General features: G+C 33.4%; 4 protein-coding genes across 5 annotated transcripts in view; 2 read left to right on the forward strand and 2 right to left on the reverse strand.

Annotated features, from left to right (window-relative positions):
• The window catches only part of LOC129795035 (probable asparagine--tRNA ligase, mitochondrial), a 1,173,171-nt gene that overhangs the window by 477,995 nt on the left and 675,309 nt on the right, over positions 1-19,867 (forward strand). The gene's annotated exons all lie outside the window — the stretch shown is intronic.
• The window catches only part of LOC129794972 (mucin-2-like), an 826,140-nt gene that overhangs the window by 266,022 nt on the left and 540,251 nt on the right, over positions 1-19,867 (reverse strand). The window lies entirely within an intron of this gene.
• LOC129795002 (sodium-dependent nutrient amino acid transporter 1-like) overlaps positions 1-19,867 on the forward strand; it is an 899,230-nt gene that overhangs the window by 204,054 nt on the left and 675,309 nt on the right. The gene's annotated exons all lie outside the window — the stretch shown is intronic.
• The window catches only part of LOC129795021 (putative inorganic phosphate cotransporter), a 37,577-nt gene that overhangs the window by 722 nt on the left and 16,988 nt on the right, over positions 1-19,867 (reverse strand). The window contains exons 1-4 of one of the 2 annotated variants that reach the window (XM_055836028.1): positions 10,775-14,661; positions 2,459-3,201; positions 657-806; positions 30-404 (exon numbers count right to left, since the gene is read on the reverse strand). In XM_055836028.1, the coding sequence (XP_055692003.1) occupies positions 30-404; positions 657-806; positions 2,459-3,201; positions 10,775-10,871 (1,365 nt within the window). In that variant the 5' untranslated portion in view covers positions 10,872-14,661. Of the gene's footprint in view, positions 1-29; positions 405-656; positions 807-2,458; positions 3,202-10,774; positions 14,662-19,867 lie in introns of those variants that run through there. The other variant, XM_055836029.1, reaches the window with a different exon arrangement.

The following is a 19,867-nucleotide window of genomic DNA, read 5'->3' on the forward strand; positions in this document are numbered from 1 at the left end:
TTCGTAAAACAATATTTTGGCACACTCACCTTGCCCTCAATGAGGTTCCCAGCTGCAATGGGTGCCAGCAACCCAGCCAGATTGGCTGTGCAATTCGTGAAGGCCATGAGGATGCCGGCGAAGCGTGGTGTGATGTCCAAGTGGTTGATCTTAAAGCCCGAATAGATGCCACCATTGAGTCCCACGCCAATTGTCAGCATGGCCACGGTGAGGACACGATCACAGCCCGTGAAGGAAGCTATCACGAGACAAATAGCCGGGCCATACTGCCCGATACTGTTGATTATCTTCCTCGTTGACGTATGGGAGAAGCGATTGGACGAGATCATCCAGTCGGCGATCACAGAGATGAACATCGAGAACAGCCACATGGCCAGGTACGGAAGAGCTGAGAGAATTCCATTCTGCAAAGATTTTTTTACCAAATTTTAGTCAAATTCTTCTTAATCCCGGGGCTGTATTCTCTAAGAATGAAAAACTCTCGTGATAAACTCCCGAAGACTTTTTGCAGGGAAAAAGTGAGGAAAACTTCACGTAAAAGTGATCAACTCCCGTAAGATTTTCCCGGTTTTCTTTTAAAGCGCTAAAGCCTTCAGGAGTTTATCACGGGAGTTTTTCACTCTTAGAGAATTCATGCCCAGGATGCAACGTCTCACCTCTTTGATTGAGAAGCGCAAAACTTGCTTCATGTACGTTGGGAGCTCTGTCATAAGGGTTTCATAGCCATAATTCTGACCCATGTGAGCAAAGAGGATGGCATAGAAGGGAAGAGATTTGATGATTGCCTTGAATGGAATTGGTGGATTCTGCAAAGAAAAGAAAATTCATTTAAAAAATTTATTCTGATTTATTCAGTTAAGCTTGACAGAAATAAAAATAAAATCGTTGAATTCGTCAATTTTCAAAAATCTGCGGTTGTGACGTAGTCTAAGTGGGCTAGCCAATAGGAAGACTTGTCCAGAATTTATCAGCCAATCACAGAGATCTTTCAAAATCATATGAATCTTCTTCTTTTTCAATTAAATTTCATTTTACAATTTTATTTGTAGATTTTGTAGCGCACAGACAGTCAGCTTTATAAGGGAACTTTGGGCAACTCCCACAGTAACCTCAGATCCTCAGCCTCACAGATAATTTACAGGTCAATGCGCTCGACTATAGCTGAGCTAAGACTAATTTATCACTTTCTCGTGACTGATCTAATTTTATTTATTTCTTGTAATAGAACTTTACCCGTTCATCTTGCATAAAAATCATATTTTTTTTTTAATAAATTGTCAGTTCATCGTTCAAATGATATTGAATTTATTTAATAAATCAGAACGCGGTCAAGCAGACCTCAGTTGAGATGTTATTGTTATTTCAGGGAATACCTTTCTTGAGTATTTACAAATTCCAAACTAATTGATAAGCTGTTCAAACCAACAATGCCTATATATTGGCAATTAATAATACCTTTTACTGTAAAATAGGGGAAACAGTAGCAAATGGAGTGAAGAGGAAATATTCCATTTTGAAAGCATGTAAAAAAAAACGTTTCTGCATTTTATTCCAATTAAATTTTGGACCAAAACTCAATTTTTAAGCCTAATTTTAATCATATTGAAATAATTTGAAATATTGAATTATAAATGAATAAGAAGAATTCTTTCTGACGCAGAGGTTTCTGATTGGCTGATGAAATTAAACGAAGTGTTCTCATTAGCTATACTTGCTGACTCAATGTAGCTGTTAAAATCGTTAAAGTCTTTCAGAAGGCGTCTTAAGAATCCAATTTTGAATAAACAGAGTTTTGTTATCAAAATCTGATCAGTTTCAATAAGGAATGAAACAATTTTCAATCGATTTTAGGTAGGGTACATTTGTTTAACGATTTTGTTTAGAACCGATTTCTAGTTTCTTAACGTATTAACAGCGACCATGAAACATACGATCTTTTCATTGATCAATGGAATATCTAAAAACGTTTTGTCGGTCAAAACGTCTTCCTTGGCATCAACGAAAACCAACGTAAATCGTCTTAAGTCAGATCTGAGTTTTTCTAAACCATTAGAAACTTCTTTAAGCTAGATCTCAGTTGTTTTTTTTCTAACTAGGTTAAAGTTTTTAAAGACAGTTCTCTGATTTTTAAGCAAGGCATTTGTTGTAGACTAGACTTAAGTTTTTTTTTAAAAGACCGGGCTTTTAAGGTTTCGAGGTTAGATCAGGCTAAACTGAGGCTAAATGCGTCTTAAAAGTCCTACAATAACTAAGAAGGAACTATAAGGCCTAAGAAAAATAGGCCTGGCTTTATAAACGGTTTAGCTTTGTTTCTTAAGTCGGGCTAAACTGAGACTTAGCTTTATAGAAATTAGACTTCGATTAGACTTCGAAAAAACTTAAGCTCAGGCTTATAAAACTGAAGCCTGGTTTATGTAAATAAAGCCTTAATGAATTTAGCAACATTAGCAACACTCACCGTGATGTTAGCTGTTCCCCAGAGCGAACTGATGATGTACTTCTTTTCCCGCTCATCGATCCTGGGATGTGATGATGGGTCTTCGTAGACAAGCCAGATGAATGCAACAGACCACACAACGCCGATAATTCCAAAGACGTAGAAAATGGACGGCCAGCCTCCGTCGAAGCCGTACTCAGCCAGCAGGCCGGACAGTGGCATCGACACGATGGTGCCGAATTGTGCTCCAGCGTAGACAAAGGCTCCCATTCGGGAGCGTTCATTTGGTGGAATCCATTTGGCCAGCAGGGCATGCGTGCAGGGTACAATAGGACCCTCACCGAGGCCCTGAATGAAGCGTACAACAATCAACCACCCAAAGCCACCTTGACGAGCGGCAACGGGCACGAGGAAGGCGAATACCGAATTGATGAACATCCCCCAGCCGAGGAAACGAAGAGCGCCGTACCTCTTGGACAGGATGCCAAAGGGGATCTGCGTGATGACGTAGCCGTAGAAGAAGGACGACAGGATGTACCCCTGAAGGCTCGTACTCCACGCAAATTCCCCATCCTGTATGGTATCCGTGTGCTCTCCATAGTCCGTATCGGGACACTCATCGTCCAGCTCCTCAACTTCCGCATCCAAGGCTGTGTGATTGACCATCGCCACGATAGCCACGGACATGTTGGTTCGCATGACGTAGGCATTTGCCATGCCCAGGAAGAGCATGAATGTGACAAAGTGGCGCGTACCCAACCATTCTGCAAAGAAGAAATTAAATGTTAAATTTTTCTTTTTATTTATTTTCTCATTTTTAATCCCCAACAACTCCATCATTCTGTGAGGCATTTTCTTATCATGTCAAGCCGAAGCAATATAGATTCAGTATTTGCAGAGTGGATGGGTGTCACGATTAAAGTCATTAAAGTGAAAGAAATCATCGGGTGAAGTGCGTCAATGATAAGGGCAGAATCACGAGAATTGCCTCATTTGTAGAAAAAAAAATTCCCGCTTATTGAAAAATATTTTATAATTTAGCTTTTAGTGTGTTTTGAAGATTAGAAAATTCTTAAAATAGAATAGGAGTTTAAAAAAAACGAAATATTTGATTTTTTTCAGTTTCATTCAAAAATAGAAGAAAAATTCAAAGTGTTGTCGTTGTCGTCTCAGGAAAGATTAGTCAGAGAGAACCAGTTCCAAGAAAGAATTATTTTAGCGAATCATCCGAATCTTGACGAATAATATAGACTGTTGACAAATAATCCAAATCTTGACAGACTTCGAATCATTTGGAGGAAAAAATCAGAATTTTGACAAATAGTCTGAAACTCCTTGACGAATAATTCAAATCTCGACGAACAATTCGAATCTAAACAAATAGTTCAAATCTTCTTGAAAAATAATCCGAAAATTCTTAACGAATAATTCGAATATTTTTAACAAATAACCCGAATCTTGACGAATAATTCGAAGACTTTCGTTCAGCTCTTGACCAGTTCTTAACAGTATTTTTAAATTTTTAAATTCTGACATTCATTTGAAAGCTTTGTCCTGCTATAAAGGATTTAAAATACTTCCGTTGACGTTTCTATTTTGAACGAATCTTTCTCATGCCTTCAAATCATTTTAAAAATCAACCGTTACAAAAAATTCTCAACAATAAAATAAAAGCATTTATATGATTCTATCAAGAATATTATTGAAGCAAATACTAATCCCAATAGCTGTGCCAACTAATGTCTTAACGACAGAGCTAAGGTCACAGAGATGCGTTGACATTTCCAAGGATGATTCTTTGCTTTATGATTAATTTATGAAGATGATGAATAAAATCAAAATTTTCTTCAAAAGGAAGCTCTTCATTTTAGCGTGGAAAGCACACAAAGTGAGAATTATTTACGACTGATAAGGAATCTTGTCATGTGAAATGGTTGTTTCCATTGATATATTTATGTGGTGCTCCATCATGATAGCGATCACGATGGCATCTGAGTGGGAAGCACAGCAGCAACCTGTGGACATGAAACGTGACTTTGACTCTGTTAAGTAGTTGATGCCATTCGTGTGCTTAGGCATGACATGGCAAAGACTTTTACTTAAAAGCTCCCTCTGTGCTGCCGAGAAAGCTCTCACAGACAAGTCAGAAAAAATTCAGATAAGAGACTTTTCCATTAGCTGGAAGAACTTGAATAAACTAGCATGACTAACGCACCATGAATCAGGGCAAAAATTTTGAGGAAAATATTTACACAGACATCGCTATTTTTCCTTTTTTTCTCGTCTTCTTCAAGTAAAGTTTTATGGAAATTGGGGTTGGAAAATGGGGCCATCCTCGAAATTATTATTTTTCGCAAACTTTGTACTTTGACATTCCCCTCATTTTCTCGTCGCGATAGCGGAAGAAAGCGCACGCGTAATGTTTATTGCATGAATTTTATATCAAAATAGCGCCGACGTTGATAAGCGAGAGGAGTGCTCTCGCAGAGAAGACCAAAAAAACTCTATTTACATGCAATTGTATAAGCAAATAATTTCAATTTTTTATCAAAGAAATTTAACACCGCAAAATTTTCGGCTTCTCTTCCTTTTCAAACTTCCCATCTAAATGTTGATTATGGAGGGTTAATTTAATATAAAAATTGTTGTAATTTTAAAAATATAAATATCTATTTTGTAAAAAAAACGAATTAAGGACATTTTTTCCATCCTTAAGTTTAGAGATTTAACAAGAAACGTTAAAAATTAGAAAAATAGTGTCAAGCGTTAGAAAAAACTGTCAAACGTATAAATGTCAAACAGATAAATAAAGAAATAAGCAAATAATGTGAAACGTTCGAAAAGGAACCTCAGAGATCATGAAAAAAAAACATCAAAAATTAGAATATGAACATGACGTTAAACATTAAAAGATCTCAGGCGTTTAAAAAGAAATGTCAATAATTAGAAAAGAAACAACAAATGTCAAAAAATGTCAAGTGTTTGAATAAAAAACGTCTTTTAGCAAGAAAAATGTTCCAGTTTCCAATTAATAAGTAAAATCTTCACAAACGTGAACTTTTGAAAGAAAAAGGCAAATGTCAATCATTTGAAGAGAAACAACAAATGTCAAATGTAAACCTTCAGTAAAAAAGTTTAAACGTAGAAAAAAAAAGAAGGGCAGAAGTTTTAAAATAATTTTGAAACTTTTTAAATGAGGCAAATGTAGTAGAACGTAACATTTTTGAAAAGAAACGTCAAATGCCAAAAAAGAAACTTCAAATGTCAACGAAAATACGTCAAACGTTAAATGAAAACGAAGGAATTGCATGAAAAGCTTAAAGCTGCTTATTTGAATGTAATGACCGTTAATATTATTTAGTAATTTTGATCTTTCTAAACCTTCTTTTTTAATTTATTTTTAACGAATTTTTAATTTTTTTTTTTCTAAAACACCTTTTTGAACTTTTGAGTACGTCCCTGATTGAACTTTTCGATTATCAAAGTTTATATTTCTGCAAAATAATTAAATTTTAATATTTTTAAACAAATATTCCTCTAAAAGTCGAGCATACTGCAAAAGCTCCCATAGAATAGATGTGTAATTTAATACATTTTATTAAGCCCCTTTATCTGTGCGCATATGCCAAATGAAATCATTCTTCAACAATTGCGGAAAGCTAAATCACGTGAATCGATTCAGATTGCTCAGAGTATTTTCTTTCAATGCTCTTCAAATTTTTCTTTACAATCTATTTTATGCTTTAAATGGTAATAAAATTTTAAAGATTTCAAATAAAGCTCAGAAAATGGTCCTTTATGAAAATTTTGATCATATTTTTTGCAGAAGAATCAGGAAAGCTTTTAGGATTTTTTTCAAGAAAATTTTCCATAAATGAGGACTTTTAGGAAGAAGAATTCAGCGCACCTATAGGAATCGCGTGCACTGAAAGCAAATCACGTTGAGCAGGACACTAAATCCGTGGTCTGGCTTTTAGCCAATCTGTATGCTTGGCTGTGTGGGCCGAGACGGTATTAATCACATTGTTAATATGCAAATTCCACGAGGCAAGATAATTTGCAAGAGAGGCACAAAAGTGCCAAAAAGAATTCCTGCCCAACTCCTCCTCCCGCTCCGTGCGAGCGCCAAAAGTGGAAATGCTAACCGATTGCGAATGCCAGATAACTCGCATGTTTATTGATGAAATTATAACATTTTCCATCGCGCAGCTCCGATGTCGCTATCAGAGCCATGAGAGTGTCAATTACAGCATGAGATAGCACAAACATGCGGTGTTCATAGTCGAAGCACATGTTCCCCAAAGTCATTCAGTTTGTGCGCCTTCTTAGAAGCCTGTTTACGGTTTGTTTTCGCGTCACCCATTTTAGCTCCCTCATTTAATCCGTCACTATGTCAACGAATTAAATTTAAATCATTTTTGAATCCTTATCTCATCTTTATAGTTGTCTTCTAAGTAGATTTATATTTATTTTAATATTAAAACGAGAATAGATGAGTGGATTAGAACAATTAGATCAATGAGATTAAATCTTTAGTCATTTTTTTTCGTTAATTTCTTATTAAAGATCAACGTGAGTTGTTAAATGAATCACCAGTTAGAATAGATTTCTTTGAATGACATTACAAAAAAAAAAAATTAAATTAGTGTTTTGTTTTTCTTGTCGAAATTAGTATGATATCAGATCGCTTAAAAGTTTATTCATTACTTGTGAATGGGTTTAAGCCAACGTTTTAAAGAAAAAACTTTAAATTTTAGATCGGTTTTAAGCTTTTTAATATTAAACCCCCAAAAAATGCATACAGCTTCGAATTAACCTGACCTAATCTTAAAACCGTAAAATTCTAATAAAACCCTTTGAGTTTACTTTAAAAATTTAGGTCTAATTTAAAGAAATTTAGGCCTTGACTAAAAATCTTGGACTGAGATTTAAATACTTAAGCCTAATCCGAAAAATTTAAACTAAACTTTAAGAACTTAGGCTTAACTTGAAAAAACTAAGCCCCAGCTTGAAAAACTTAGGCCTAACCTAAAAAACTTAGGTGTAACTTGAAAAACTAAGGCCTCGCTTGAAAAACTAATACCTAATCTTAAGAACTTAGGCTTAATTTTAAAAACTAAGCCATTGCTTAAGAAACTGAGGCCTAATCTGAAAAACTAAGGTGTAGTTTGAGAAACTAATACCTTACCTGAAGAACTTAGGCTTAATTTGAAAAACTATTTCCTAACTTGAGAAACTTATATCTAGCTTGAAGTATTTATGCCTAGAATGAAAAATTTGGGCCGAGCTTGAAAAATTTAGGCCCTATTTGAAAAGATCTAGATTAAAAAATTAAAATCTAGCCTAAAAAAATTAGACTGTATTAAAAAATCTTAAGCCTGTTCTAAGAAACTTAGGCATGACTTTAATGGCTAATTTCTAGTAAAGAATTTCTCTTGATATAAAACAGATTAATCTTCAGAAAATTATATTTTTGTAGTCTTTCAATTAGGAGCCTAAAAAATTTATTCTTTCAACATTTCTCGGTGAAATCAGTATAACATCAGACGTATTCAAAACACTGAAGAAATTAAAAAATTGAAAAATTTCTCCAAAAAACTTTTTGGGGACTTTCTTCGAAATTTTGACAAATTTTCAAGGATTACAAAATATATTTTAATGAGGAACTTCCCACGACCTTCAACCTATTTTTTTCTAAGGAATATTTTATCTCTCAAGGCAACACGTCAAGAGGAGGGTGTCTGGGCGCGGTAAAGAATAAAAGTCTGACCTCATAGGGTCACTATCGCTTCCAGACTACGTGCCCAAATAGTGCAGCGGAAAATTTTGTGTGTTTTTCAAACATTTCCATATTCGTCATAAAACAAAATATATTTTATATGTCTCACGACCAAAAAAGCCGAAAAGATTTTAATATTTTTCTGAGGAACCGAAAGACAACAACAAGAAAAATATGATAAACAAGAAAGAAATCTGTCAATGAAGATGCTATTGCGGTGTGCTGAGGAAAAATCAAACAAAACACGCGCAAATTCCACAACAAAATCGGTATGTTGGGTGAGAAGAAGAAGAACGCTTTGGGTGATGCAAAATCACAATTTATGGTAATTGTTGCGTGGTTTCAAAAAGGCACAACACAGGTGTTGGAATCCCCGCGCGAGAGAACAAGAAAGCCGCACCGTCGCGAATACCTCCTGACCAGCTTTCCGAAGATGCTGAGAAATATTTTTTTCGGGGCTAGAGAGCAAAACGGCAAAAGAAGGCATATTGGTGCTGAAAAGTATTGGCGATTAATTCAAACAAAAAAAAAACAACTAAATGCTTATCTCGCAATGTAAATGAGATGTGACATATTGTCGTAATTTATGCGGAAAAGTCCCAACAATGTTGAGTGCACGTTCCTCACAGTGCTGTATTAGACGTTTGGAATCTCTGGCCTATCATGTGCCAAGCAATAAACGCATACTTGATGGACATGATGGCGGGAGAAAGACAGGCAGGGCACCCCCGCAATTTGCCCCACCCACGCATTCCATGCTAATCAGTATTTATCTAATATAATACGTATTTTATTGTATATTTGCAATTATTGGTTATGCTCTTTTTTCTGCGACTAATGCACACCAACTTTCCGTGGAGAAGCGTGTCCAAAAACCAAGGCGGGGTTTTCCTTGCGGAGTGGTTCATCTTTTGTTCAGAAATACATCCAAATTAAAAAAATATATATTTATTCTGTTAGCACGTTTTAATATTCTGTTAGAGGTAACATTTATTCTGTAAGCATTGTTCTCAGTTTTGTAAGCAAATTGATCTATTCTTGAAGATATTTTTTCTTCTTTTTAAAACTAAAACAAAGACCTTAATTTGAACATTTAAATAGCTTTATTCGAAGAAAAAAAAATCTATTCTGTAAACAAATAACTTTTATTCTGTCAGCACATTCTTCTGTTCAATAATATTGCATTGAGAATAATACTGATTAACTTGGAAATATTTTGATAGAAATATTCTCAGTCTTTGTAAAACTAAATAAGACGCATGATTTTGCTGACAGAATATATTAATTTGCTTACAGAATATACTATTATTTTGATTACAGAATATATTAATTTCGTTACAAGAGTGAATCATTTAACTGAGCTAAAAACTTTTGGCAAAATAAAAAATACATTGCTGATAAAATACGAAATTTTGCTTACAGAATATATATTCCTGGCACAATAAAAGACATTGCTGAGAGAATAAAAAATTACGCTTATAAAATAAAAATTCAGAATATATGATTCTGTAATAGAATAAAAGTTTTTACTGAACGAATAAAGTTTTTTTCTGAAAAATAAGATATTGCTGACAACACGAAAATTTATGTAGTGAATACGTGATTATGCTTACAGAATAAATGAGTTTTTTTTAATAAAGAAAAAGATTTTCTCGACAAATCAAAACTTTTCTAGCAGAATAAAATACATTGCTGAGAGAATAAAATTCTACACTTGTAAATAAAAGATTTTGGTTACAAAATATATAAAATAAAATACTTTACTGACGGAATAAATATCCGCTGACAGAATAAAAATATATCATTGCAGAATATATGATTCTGTTAATAGAATAAAAGAGTTTACTGGACGAAAAAATAGTTTTTTTTAAATAAGACATTGCTGACAATACAAAATTTTGTTTAGAGAATACGTGATTATGCTCACAGAATAAATGAGTTTTTTTTTCTAAAAAAATATATTTTCTTGACAAACAAAAACTTTTCTGGCAGAATAAAAGAGATTACTGAGATAATAAAAAATTAGGCTTATAAAAGATTTCAGTTAAAAAAATATACAAAATAAAATACTTTGCTGACAGAATAAATATCCGCTGACAGAATAATAAATTTAGTATTACATAATATATAAGGCTTTTCCAACAGAATAAATTACCTGAATTATCTATTAAACAATTTATGAATTACATAACGAAAAAAAATCAATTTAATACAAATCATCACTGTACTTAAAATTGAATCTTTTTTAGTAAAATGCAGGATGTATGATGGAGATAAGAGGTGGGCTCATGACACAGCACACTCTACATTATTTTAAGCTCTTGCCGATCATCCTCACACTTTTCCCTCAACTTAATCACGCGTTTGTCACGCTTAGCTCGTCTTATCGGCGTGCTCAAAGACACTGACGTCGCGAAGATCAGCATTTCTTGCGAGGGGCTTGTACGTCGGGGGAAAAGGGGGGAGGGCATATAGATCTTTGGGTGGCAAATAGTCGTGCGCGTGGCAATAAATAAATGCAATTAATTGAATAATGGGTGACGATGTGAGAAACCTACTTTTCTTGTGCTTTCCATCCTCACTCTGAAACAGCCCTGGTTGCTCCCACACAAGAACGTGACCATTTCGTGTGCGATTTTCGCCTGTGGCCACCATATTTGCTCTATCTCGTGGTGATTAAGCTGCTTGATTTATTAGACTTATAGTGCTGTATATTTGATTCTTTGCTGACTTTTTTTTCTTCTTTCTTAATCTTCGTTTATCGAAGACGTCCAATCACAGTTTGAGATGCATTTAGGCAGAGTTTTTTGAGAATACTCTTTGAGGGATTTTTTTTTCTTTGCAACTTGGCTTAACTCATGGTCTGTATACCGAAGAGACTTTCACGCTTCGTTGTGACACAAAGTTGAGAATCACAAAAGTGCGGCTCCCATTTATTTTTGGGATGTGCCAAAAGGAATTTTCTCTCTCTCGGACGAAAAAATTCTCACAGCTAAACACAAATTTTCACTCAACACGGAAGGATTTTCTGTTTTTTTTTTTTTTTGCCTCAAAAGCAATTTTGCTTTTTGGTTGAAATTTTGTCTGAAATAATCTTATTTATGTAACACTAAACACCCTGTACGCGACAATTGGTGTTCTTGCTGAATTTCCATGAATTGCCAGCATTTTTTTCTCATACTCCCGATAATTTTCACTCTTTTTCCCGCGCCTAACACAGAGAGAATACTTATTTAATTTGTCACTAAAATTAACGATCACTTAACGGCTAAAAAAAAGTTTATTTACTTAAAACGAACGTATCTAAAAATAGTTTTTTAAATAAAAATCTTCATTCACGGGAAACTAAAATTTCCGAGAAATGGCGAAAACGTGGCCCATTCACGGAGTTGGTGGAAATAAGCTCCGATCGCGATCTGTTATCAATTCAAACTGAAGCGCTGTGACATAAGCGCACCACTGAGAAGGCCCCCGATGCGCAAGACGGCTTTTGTGGCACACGGACTAGGCCGATCGCGGAGACAGTCTGAGCGAAGAATGAGGACCGTCCGAAGTTTTATCTGCTCCACAACATTTCGTTGTGTGCGCGTCTAATCTCAAAAGAGAGCCACGAGAAAAAAAATGCTTTCGCCATGGTTTTTTTTATCACGATCACGTCGGCAGATGGCTGTGAGATGATGTAGTTTCACAGAACATAATGCATACTCTGCACAGACGCATATGCGATTAGGCTTGAAACATTCGCGGAAAACAATGATCAGCAGGTGACAATGTTAAGATAATTGCAACAGAGCACATGTTACACACAATGCGCAAGGTTGCTCACTGAACATGCTCCGGCGTGGTTAAGCCAAACTGGATCACATGGCGATGTGGGTGGAAGCAAGAACATGATCTATGCTGAAATTCAAGGAATGTTGCTTTTTTCTGCGCGGAAATCCCCAAAGAAGTTTTTTCTAGAGATGCCCTTTCAGAGAATTTTTGGTTTTTTTTATTATTGATTTGCTTCACGTGATGAAAACATGCAATAATAATTATTTTACTTTACACTGGAGTACTGCACAACAGCCTCGTGCAGCATAATGTCAAATGATTCGATTAACGAACATTGGATTAAATTAGGTCCTACAATCGCTAATATTCTTTCGTATCTTCCTGGATAGGATAGTCAACTAAAGTCTTAATTTAATAAACAACAAATTTTTTTTAAAATAATTTTGTGGGTTAGTTGATTTTGAAAAGATTCACTTCCGGAAAACTTGTATTTCCTTTTCCCTAAATCCTGAATAGGATTCAGTTAAATCTTAAGCATGATCCTAGAATTGAAATAAAGCAAATAACCTTTTTATGTCTGAAAGTCTCAAAAGTTTTCGTTAATTTCTACTATTTTACTTCCGGAAAACACGTATTTTCTTTTCCGGAAATCCTGAAGAGGATCTAGTTAAATCTTAAGCATGATCAGAGTGTTAAGATGAAGCAAAATAATTTTTTTACTTCTGAAAATCTCCAAAGTTTTCGTTATTTTTACTATTTCGCTTCCGGAAAACACCAAATTCCGGACGAAAAAATTCTTCAGTTTGAGACACATAAGCTAGTCCCATAACATCAGTTGTTTTATTTTTTTAGGTCTCTTCATTGTTCTTTTCCTCATCTAAACACACAGTTACAGGATCAAAAAAAAATTATTAAAAAATTGAAAATAACCTACTAAAAAAAAATATACAAATAGTGCCGAAAGCTTTGGAAGAATTTTTTTGATTTCTCTCTAAGCTATAAATATTAACAAAAAAAAAATTCAACTGCCATATCAATCGTGAAAAATGTTATTGAGTGGAATAATGTCTGCGTTTGGATGAAATGATTGTTGATTCGTTTTCATACAACCAATAGAGGGCTTTTGGGAATCACAACGCGAGGGCTTCTATACAGACGACTACTGTATCGAATATGCCCACCAAATTAATTTTATTTTTTCACTGTAATTTCCTAACATATAAAATTCATATTCAAAGGTCTTCTTAGAAATTTACTTCTTAGTAATAACCAAGGAAATCAGCTTTACTAACATAGTAAAGCTGATAGTAACATAGTTTGTAAGATTGAGAAAACATTATTCGCAACATGAGACACACCCAGAAATTAGTTTTAACAGCAAAATGATGACGAATTTGGATAAAAAGAGACCAAAAGAAACTTTTTATTTCATTTACTCGTCTGTTTTTTTTATCTTGTCGCTATTTTTATTATCTTCAGGTTATAAACAAAAAGATGTTTAATGCACAGATTCTTAAGACATCCAAATGGACCTTGACACATTTGACACAACACTGTGCTGGTTGATTTTTTATTTATTCTTTGTTTTTCTTTTCTTAGTTATTCCTTAATTGCTGCAAGATGATTTTTTTTATTTTTTCCAACATTTTATTTTTTTAATTTTTAAGAACTGAAATATTTTGGTTTTAAAGTATTTATGATAAATACGAAGTAATTAGTGCAGGAGACAACGCTCTTGTCTCTTGTACGAAAATCCTCGGGTTCAAATCCAACATGAAATTTTCTTTTTACCACTCACTTTTAACATTTTAAACATCCTAAAACCGAAATATTGAAGCAGAAAATTCCATATCTTAAGCACATTAAATAAAATGGGTTATTGTGCAACTAATTCCACGCTTTAGACAAGAATTCAGTGGAATTAAAATATCCCGCCATCGTCTGATCTTGGCGCGACAATGTAATACAATTGTATCTCAAATTATGTATACAATCAGATTTATTTGCAAATGGATGTGAAGATCTTAACGTTGCTAAATATATCTGACTTGTGAGACAGAGACGAGTCAGTCAATGTCATTATATGCACAAAAATCGTCTAATCCTATATTTGTTTTTATTTTATTTCTAGCAACCGTCCGGAGAGAAATTTTCTTCCAAGGGGTGTTTATCTGAGAGAAATTATTTTAGTTCTTTGGAGGGTATTCAGATAAAAAGGAATTAAAATAACTGGGCTAGATAAGATCTACTTGTTTTTCAGTTATAAAAATATAAATTAGAAAGATTAAGGAGCAAAAGCCTTAAAAATATTCAATTTTAGCATAAAAATTTTCAAGATCAAGCATGAAAAGTACTAAATTTAAGGTTAAAAAGTACTAAATACAAAAAATCGGTTTTTAGTCCTTAAAAAACTCAAAATAAAGAGAAAAACGTTTAAAAACTATTTAATTCAAATCTTAAAAGTACTAAATTCAAACCTTTTTTTTTTTCTCCTCCCCACCCTTCCCTAAGGTCTTCGGGTCTACTGACCCATGTGGACCGCTAACACCTACAATTGATTTGTCATTACACCACAATCCTATTATCTTTTAGGAATTCAACTAAAAGTCGGAGCGGTTCATTAAGCCTTTTCTCCAAGCTCACTGCTACCAAATCTCGAACGCAAGGTTCCAACCCAAGAGATTCACAAATGTTGCGCATTCCCAGTCTTCCAACAGAATATTTCCTGCACGAGAATATAACATGGTCTATATCCTCATATGTGTTACACGTTTCGCAGTATGGGTCATCTACCATATCAAATCTTTTAAGATGAGCACGTAGGCCATAGTGATTAGATATAATACGACTAAGAGCCACTATTGTCCTCCTAGGCATAAATGAGAGTCCTTTAAACCATTCCTGGAGCTTACATTCTGGTAGGATAGAATGACAATAACGTCCATTTTCATCATTTGTGTAGTACGTTTGCCAATGAAACAGTACATCAAGCTGAAAGCATGAGTACCAATCTTCTGGTCTATGACAATCTGCATTTGAAGAAATTCAAACCTAAAATATATTAAATTCAAGCCCAAAAAGTATTCAATTCGAGCATGAAAAGTACTAAATTGATGCCCAAAAGAAAACACACAATTCATGCACAAATAGTAATAAATTTAATCCTAAAAAGTAGTAAGTTCAAGCTCGCAAAGTACTAAATTCAAGCCCATTAAGTACTAAATTCCAACCAAAATGTACTAAATTCAATTAGAAAATTATTTTTCGGCTTTCTGTCCTTAAAAGGCTTAAACTGAAGACAAAAACATTTAAAAAACTATTTATTTCAAATCTTTCAAACCCTCAAAGTACTAAATTCAAATCTTTAAAAGTACTAATTAAAAAAAGATTAATTAGATATTAAAATATTCTTTAGATAAACACCCCTTGTTTTCTTCTTATTGCTATCTTTGGGAGTTTTTTGGCTCTGCCACCCGCTACTTTTTTGCTGCTGCTGCTGCTATTTAGCCAATGAGCTCCTTGCACACGAGGCGGATACTAATGGGTCTCTCATGAGGGTGAAATGTGTGTAAGAATTTACAGCAGATGCCATACACCAAAAAAATGATATTCTGTGAAACCTGCTAAGGCAAATTCAAACAATCATATCACAAAGAGTTTTTGAGCAACATTTAAGGAATGCGAAGAGGCTCGAGTGCACCATGACTTTCTCAGAAGTCCGCCTTAGAGACAAGAAAATGTAGTTCCGGCACATTTTTCCCCCATTTAGCTCATTTTTTAAGGACTTCTAATCGATTTTTTCTTTGAAAGAAGAAAAAATGCATTTTTTGTGAGCATGGGGAGCATGCGCGAAAATAAATTGCGCTTCGGTCGTTTCGCTGTTCGACCACACCGGTTAAACAATTAATTCAGCACGTGAGGTCATTGACGTGACGCCATGCCAATAATTTATTGCATGTGCTTCTTAAATACAAAATGAAATTCAATGAACACAGAGACACCTTTTTTTCTCAATGAGCCACAGCCCAAAATGAAAATTTTATGTATATCAGTTTTTTTCATGCTTGATCTCTTTCGTAACCTTTCCACGCGATGACGTCATGGCGGGAAAATCTCACGATGGAAAAAATATGTTTACTTAAATTTCTTGTTTTGCTAAGAGGAGAGAGAGGGGAGGGGATAAAACTACCTGAATCGTCAAAATAAACATTTTGTAAATTATTGAAAATTCTTTTTTTTTAACATCCCAAAACTTCTAAATTTAATTGACCTCAAAGTATGATCTAGGTCGATGAGACTCTAAGCGCGTATCATTATCATGATTGAAATATTCTCAGAGAAGAGAGAAATTTTTTGTTGTGTTTCAATCTATCTCGCCAGTTATTAGACAATTTAACACAAGAATCGTGTCATTTGTGGGGAATTCGAAATATTTGGCAGTTGCTCCAGACAATCAAGTGCTACACGTTTGAGAAAGAATTCACTTTGCGCAGAGAAAATTTAATATACCAGCTGGTTTTGAGAAAAATGTAACATTATGCCACACATACACAGTGCACTTAAGTCTCAATGCCAAAGAGTAGGTTACTATTTATTCTGTTAGCATTTATGCTCTGCTGAAGAAATTATAAATTTTGCGGGTTGAAAATTCAATTTTGTCAGCAAAACTTATTTATTCTGTAAGCAAATGCTATTATTCTGTCAGTGAGAATTTTATTCTATGATAAATAAGTTTTATTCTGTCAGCATTCTTATTCTTGTAAAAAAATATTAATTTTTAGGTTTGAGAATTCAATTTTGTCAGCAAAATTTAATTATTTTGTAAGCGATTTTTTTATTCTGTTATCAAATATTCTTAATTTTTCTTTTTTTTTGTTTAAAATTTTGTCCAAGGACAAATTCTTTTATGAAAATGCTTCGCAACTTAATTATTAACAAAATTTGTATTAACAATTAGAAATATTCTGAAAGATTTTTTTTATTATTCTGTAAACAAAAATTATTATTCGCCAAGTTATTGTAAAAGTTATTTTCACTATTTCTTTAAGTATTCCTTTTTAATTTACCGGAGAAATATTCATGAAATAGATAATTCAGTTTTGTCAACAATTTTTTTTATTCTGTAAGCAAATTTTATTATTCTGTCTAAAAAAAATATTCTGTAAATATTCCTTTTGGTCAGAAAAAATATTTTACGGTTCAAAAATTCTGAAAACGATTTTTTTTATTCTGTCTGAAATGAAGCCTCTGTCTGAAGTTAATTTTGAACAATAAACTTTTTTTTTTAATGTACCACAATTTAACAAAATTCACAACTAACATTGCAAAAGTCAAATTCGCAAAATAATAACTTTTAAAATATTCAAAGATTTTTTCTGCAAGACCTTGTCACTGAAGATTAGACATTTTATTGCTCCATTATAGTCCCATTGTGTGGTCTAAAATGGCTATAATAAAAATTTCGCTTTCGATTTACGATCAACTCTGAGCGACATTCAAATGATATAAAACTATTTTGCATGATTTGTCAAATGCCAAAGCTTCACTTTAGCAGAGTGCTTGGAATGAAGAGTAAACTATCGTGCATGCGTGCTGTGGGATAATTCAGAAGCAATTTCAAAAAAATCTCTTATCAACAACTTTTTGAACGACCTCAATGAAGTCTAAGTGAAAAATTGAAAACGTCCGATTGTACTACACACTAGCAGATGAATCACAAAAGAGACACGAACGTTTTATTATTTAATTTCCTCATAATATAATTTTGTATGCGATGAGATGACAAATCAAGACAAGAATATTAGCGTATTTGTTAAATTTTTGCTTTAATAATAGCTCTCAACATGCTAAGGGGAAGCCAATGTGAAAATTGATCTTGATAATTTGATCATGTCTGGTTTGTAAATTGATAGTAATTTTTGTCAGCACAATGAGAAATTTTTTGTCAGCAAATAAATTACATTTTGATAGCCAAATTTCATTGGTTGGCAAATTATGTTAGCATAGAGTTTACTGACTTGTTTGCTGACATACATTTGACAAAATAGATAAATTCGCTGACAGAATAAAAGTACTTGCTGACAGAATTAAACTCTTGGATGACAAAATAATATGAAATGCCAACAGAATATTATTTTTTACAAAGGAATTTAAAAGTATAACAAAATTCCAAAAATTAAAAGCTGACAGAACTAAAAGAAAAGTGAACAGAATTAAGTTTGATGGAATAATAATTTTGGCTTACAGAATAATAAAATATTGCTTACAGAATGTTACTAATTGTTAATAAAAATTCATAAATAACTGAAAAGGAAGAATAAAATAATTTTTTAACAAAAAAAAATCAGTTTAAATAAAATAAAATAAATTAAATAAGAAATTATAAGGAATATTTTCCAACAGAATAATAATAACTGCTAACAAAATAAAATATCTTAGAATTAATTAATGTTAGAAAGTTATTTTTCCTTCAAAATTAAAATTAGCCAAGCAACCAAAGTTTCTTTATGTACTCTCAAACTTATTAAAACAAGTTAATAAATCAATAAATGAATTTTAAATTTGAATAAGAAGTTGAAGCTCACTTTCTTATCTCTCCAAGAGATGCACAAAAAATCATTTCATGGTTGGAATATCTCAAAAACTCATTCAATAATCGCATGTTCTTCTTAATCAGCACCTTGGGTCAATTCAGTGACCATCAAAGTTGCAGATATTTGATTAAAAATTCCCACTTTTTTTACCATCTCTCTCTTCACAAATAAGAATCAACCTTGGAAGCGCGATAATTCTTATCATGATGATTTTCTTATGATTATTTCCATCACTAAAATGTGGGAGTGTTCATTAGGGGAACCTGGGGTAAAATGGTGTATTTGAGATTTCCCCTGACAACTATTTTATAGGAAATTTTCCGGGCTACAACTTTGTCTCAGACGCTTTTTCTCTATCTCAACGGAAGAATGCTTTTTCAGGCCATTTTCCAAACCCTCACACATTTGTCATTTCCAAAAATCCTGGGGTATCCTTGAGATATTAATTTTTATTTTTTTTTTCAAATTCACTATTTTACCCCAGTTACCCCTATTAATTAGGCACTCTTCAAATCTCTTAAAGTTCAATCATTTGGCATTTGGACGGCAGATGGCGTTTTAGACAGGTGCTATGTGTAGCGCGCCTCCAGGTAGTTTAAATATGTATAATAATTTTACCTCCAGACACGGCAAAAAACGTCCACATTTCACATCAAAATGTAAATAAAGCGTTGCAAAAAGCATTGGAAATTAGCCTTGAACTAGCCAATAGTTACATTTTTAATGGGATTCACTTTTTTCATAGTTTTACTCAGAGAGAATAACTGTTATGGATGATAAATTCTTAATATATAATCGTTGACTTTTTTTTTCTTTTGAGATTTATGTACCTGGATAAAATCTTTTTTACCCACTCAGCTGAATCAGTCAGGATTATTTTTTTCTAATCCATCATTTTCTCAAATAAAGCGTGAAAAACAGGGAGCTAATTGTTTCGGATGAATTGGAGAATTTGCCTCCAGTCAATTTTTTTTACTTCATCGTAAATGCTCCATATATATGTATTGCCATAGACATTTATCTTAATTGTCCCACGATTTTATGTCCAAAGTTAACAACACGATAAAAGAATTAATAAAAACATTGGCGCACAATTAGACAGCAATTTACCTTCTTGTCTCATAAATGCTTCTAAAACATTTTTATAGTGTTGAAATCATGTGTTTAGAGGTGGCTACTGTTGTGCATTTTTAGTATGTATACATTACTTCTTAATTTAATTGTATATTGTGTATTTAATGTGTATCAAAGGTCGAGGTTAGTAAGTGATAAGGACTTGAGCCC

This window comes from Lutzomyia longipalpis, chromosome 4 (genome assembly GCF_024334085.1).
Source record: "Lutzomyia longipalpis isolate SR_M1_2022 chromosome 4, ASM2433408v1".
NCBI classification, from domain to species: domain Eukaryota; kingdom Metazoa; phylum Arthropoda; class Insecta; order Diptera; family Psychodidae; genus Lutzomyia; species Lutzomyia longipalpis.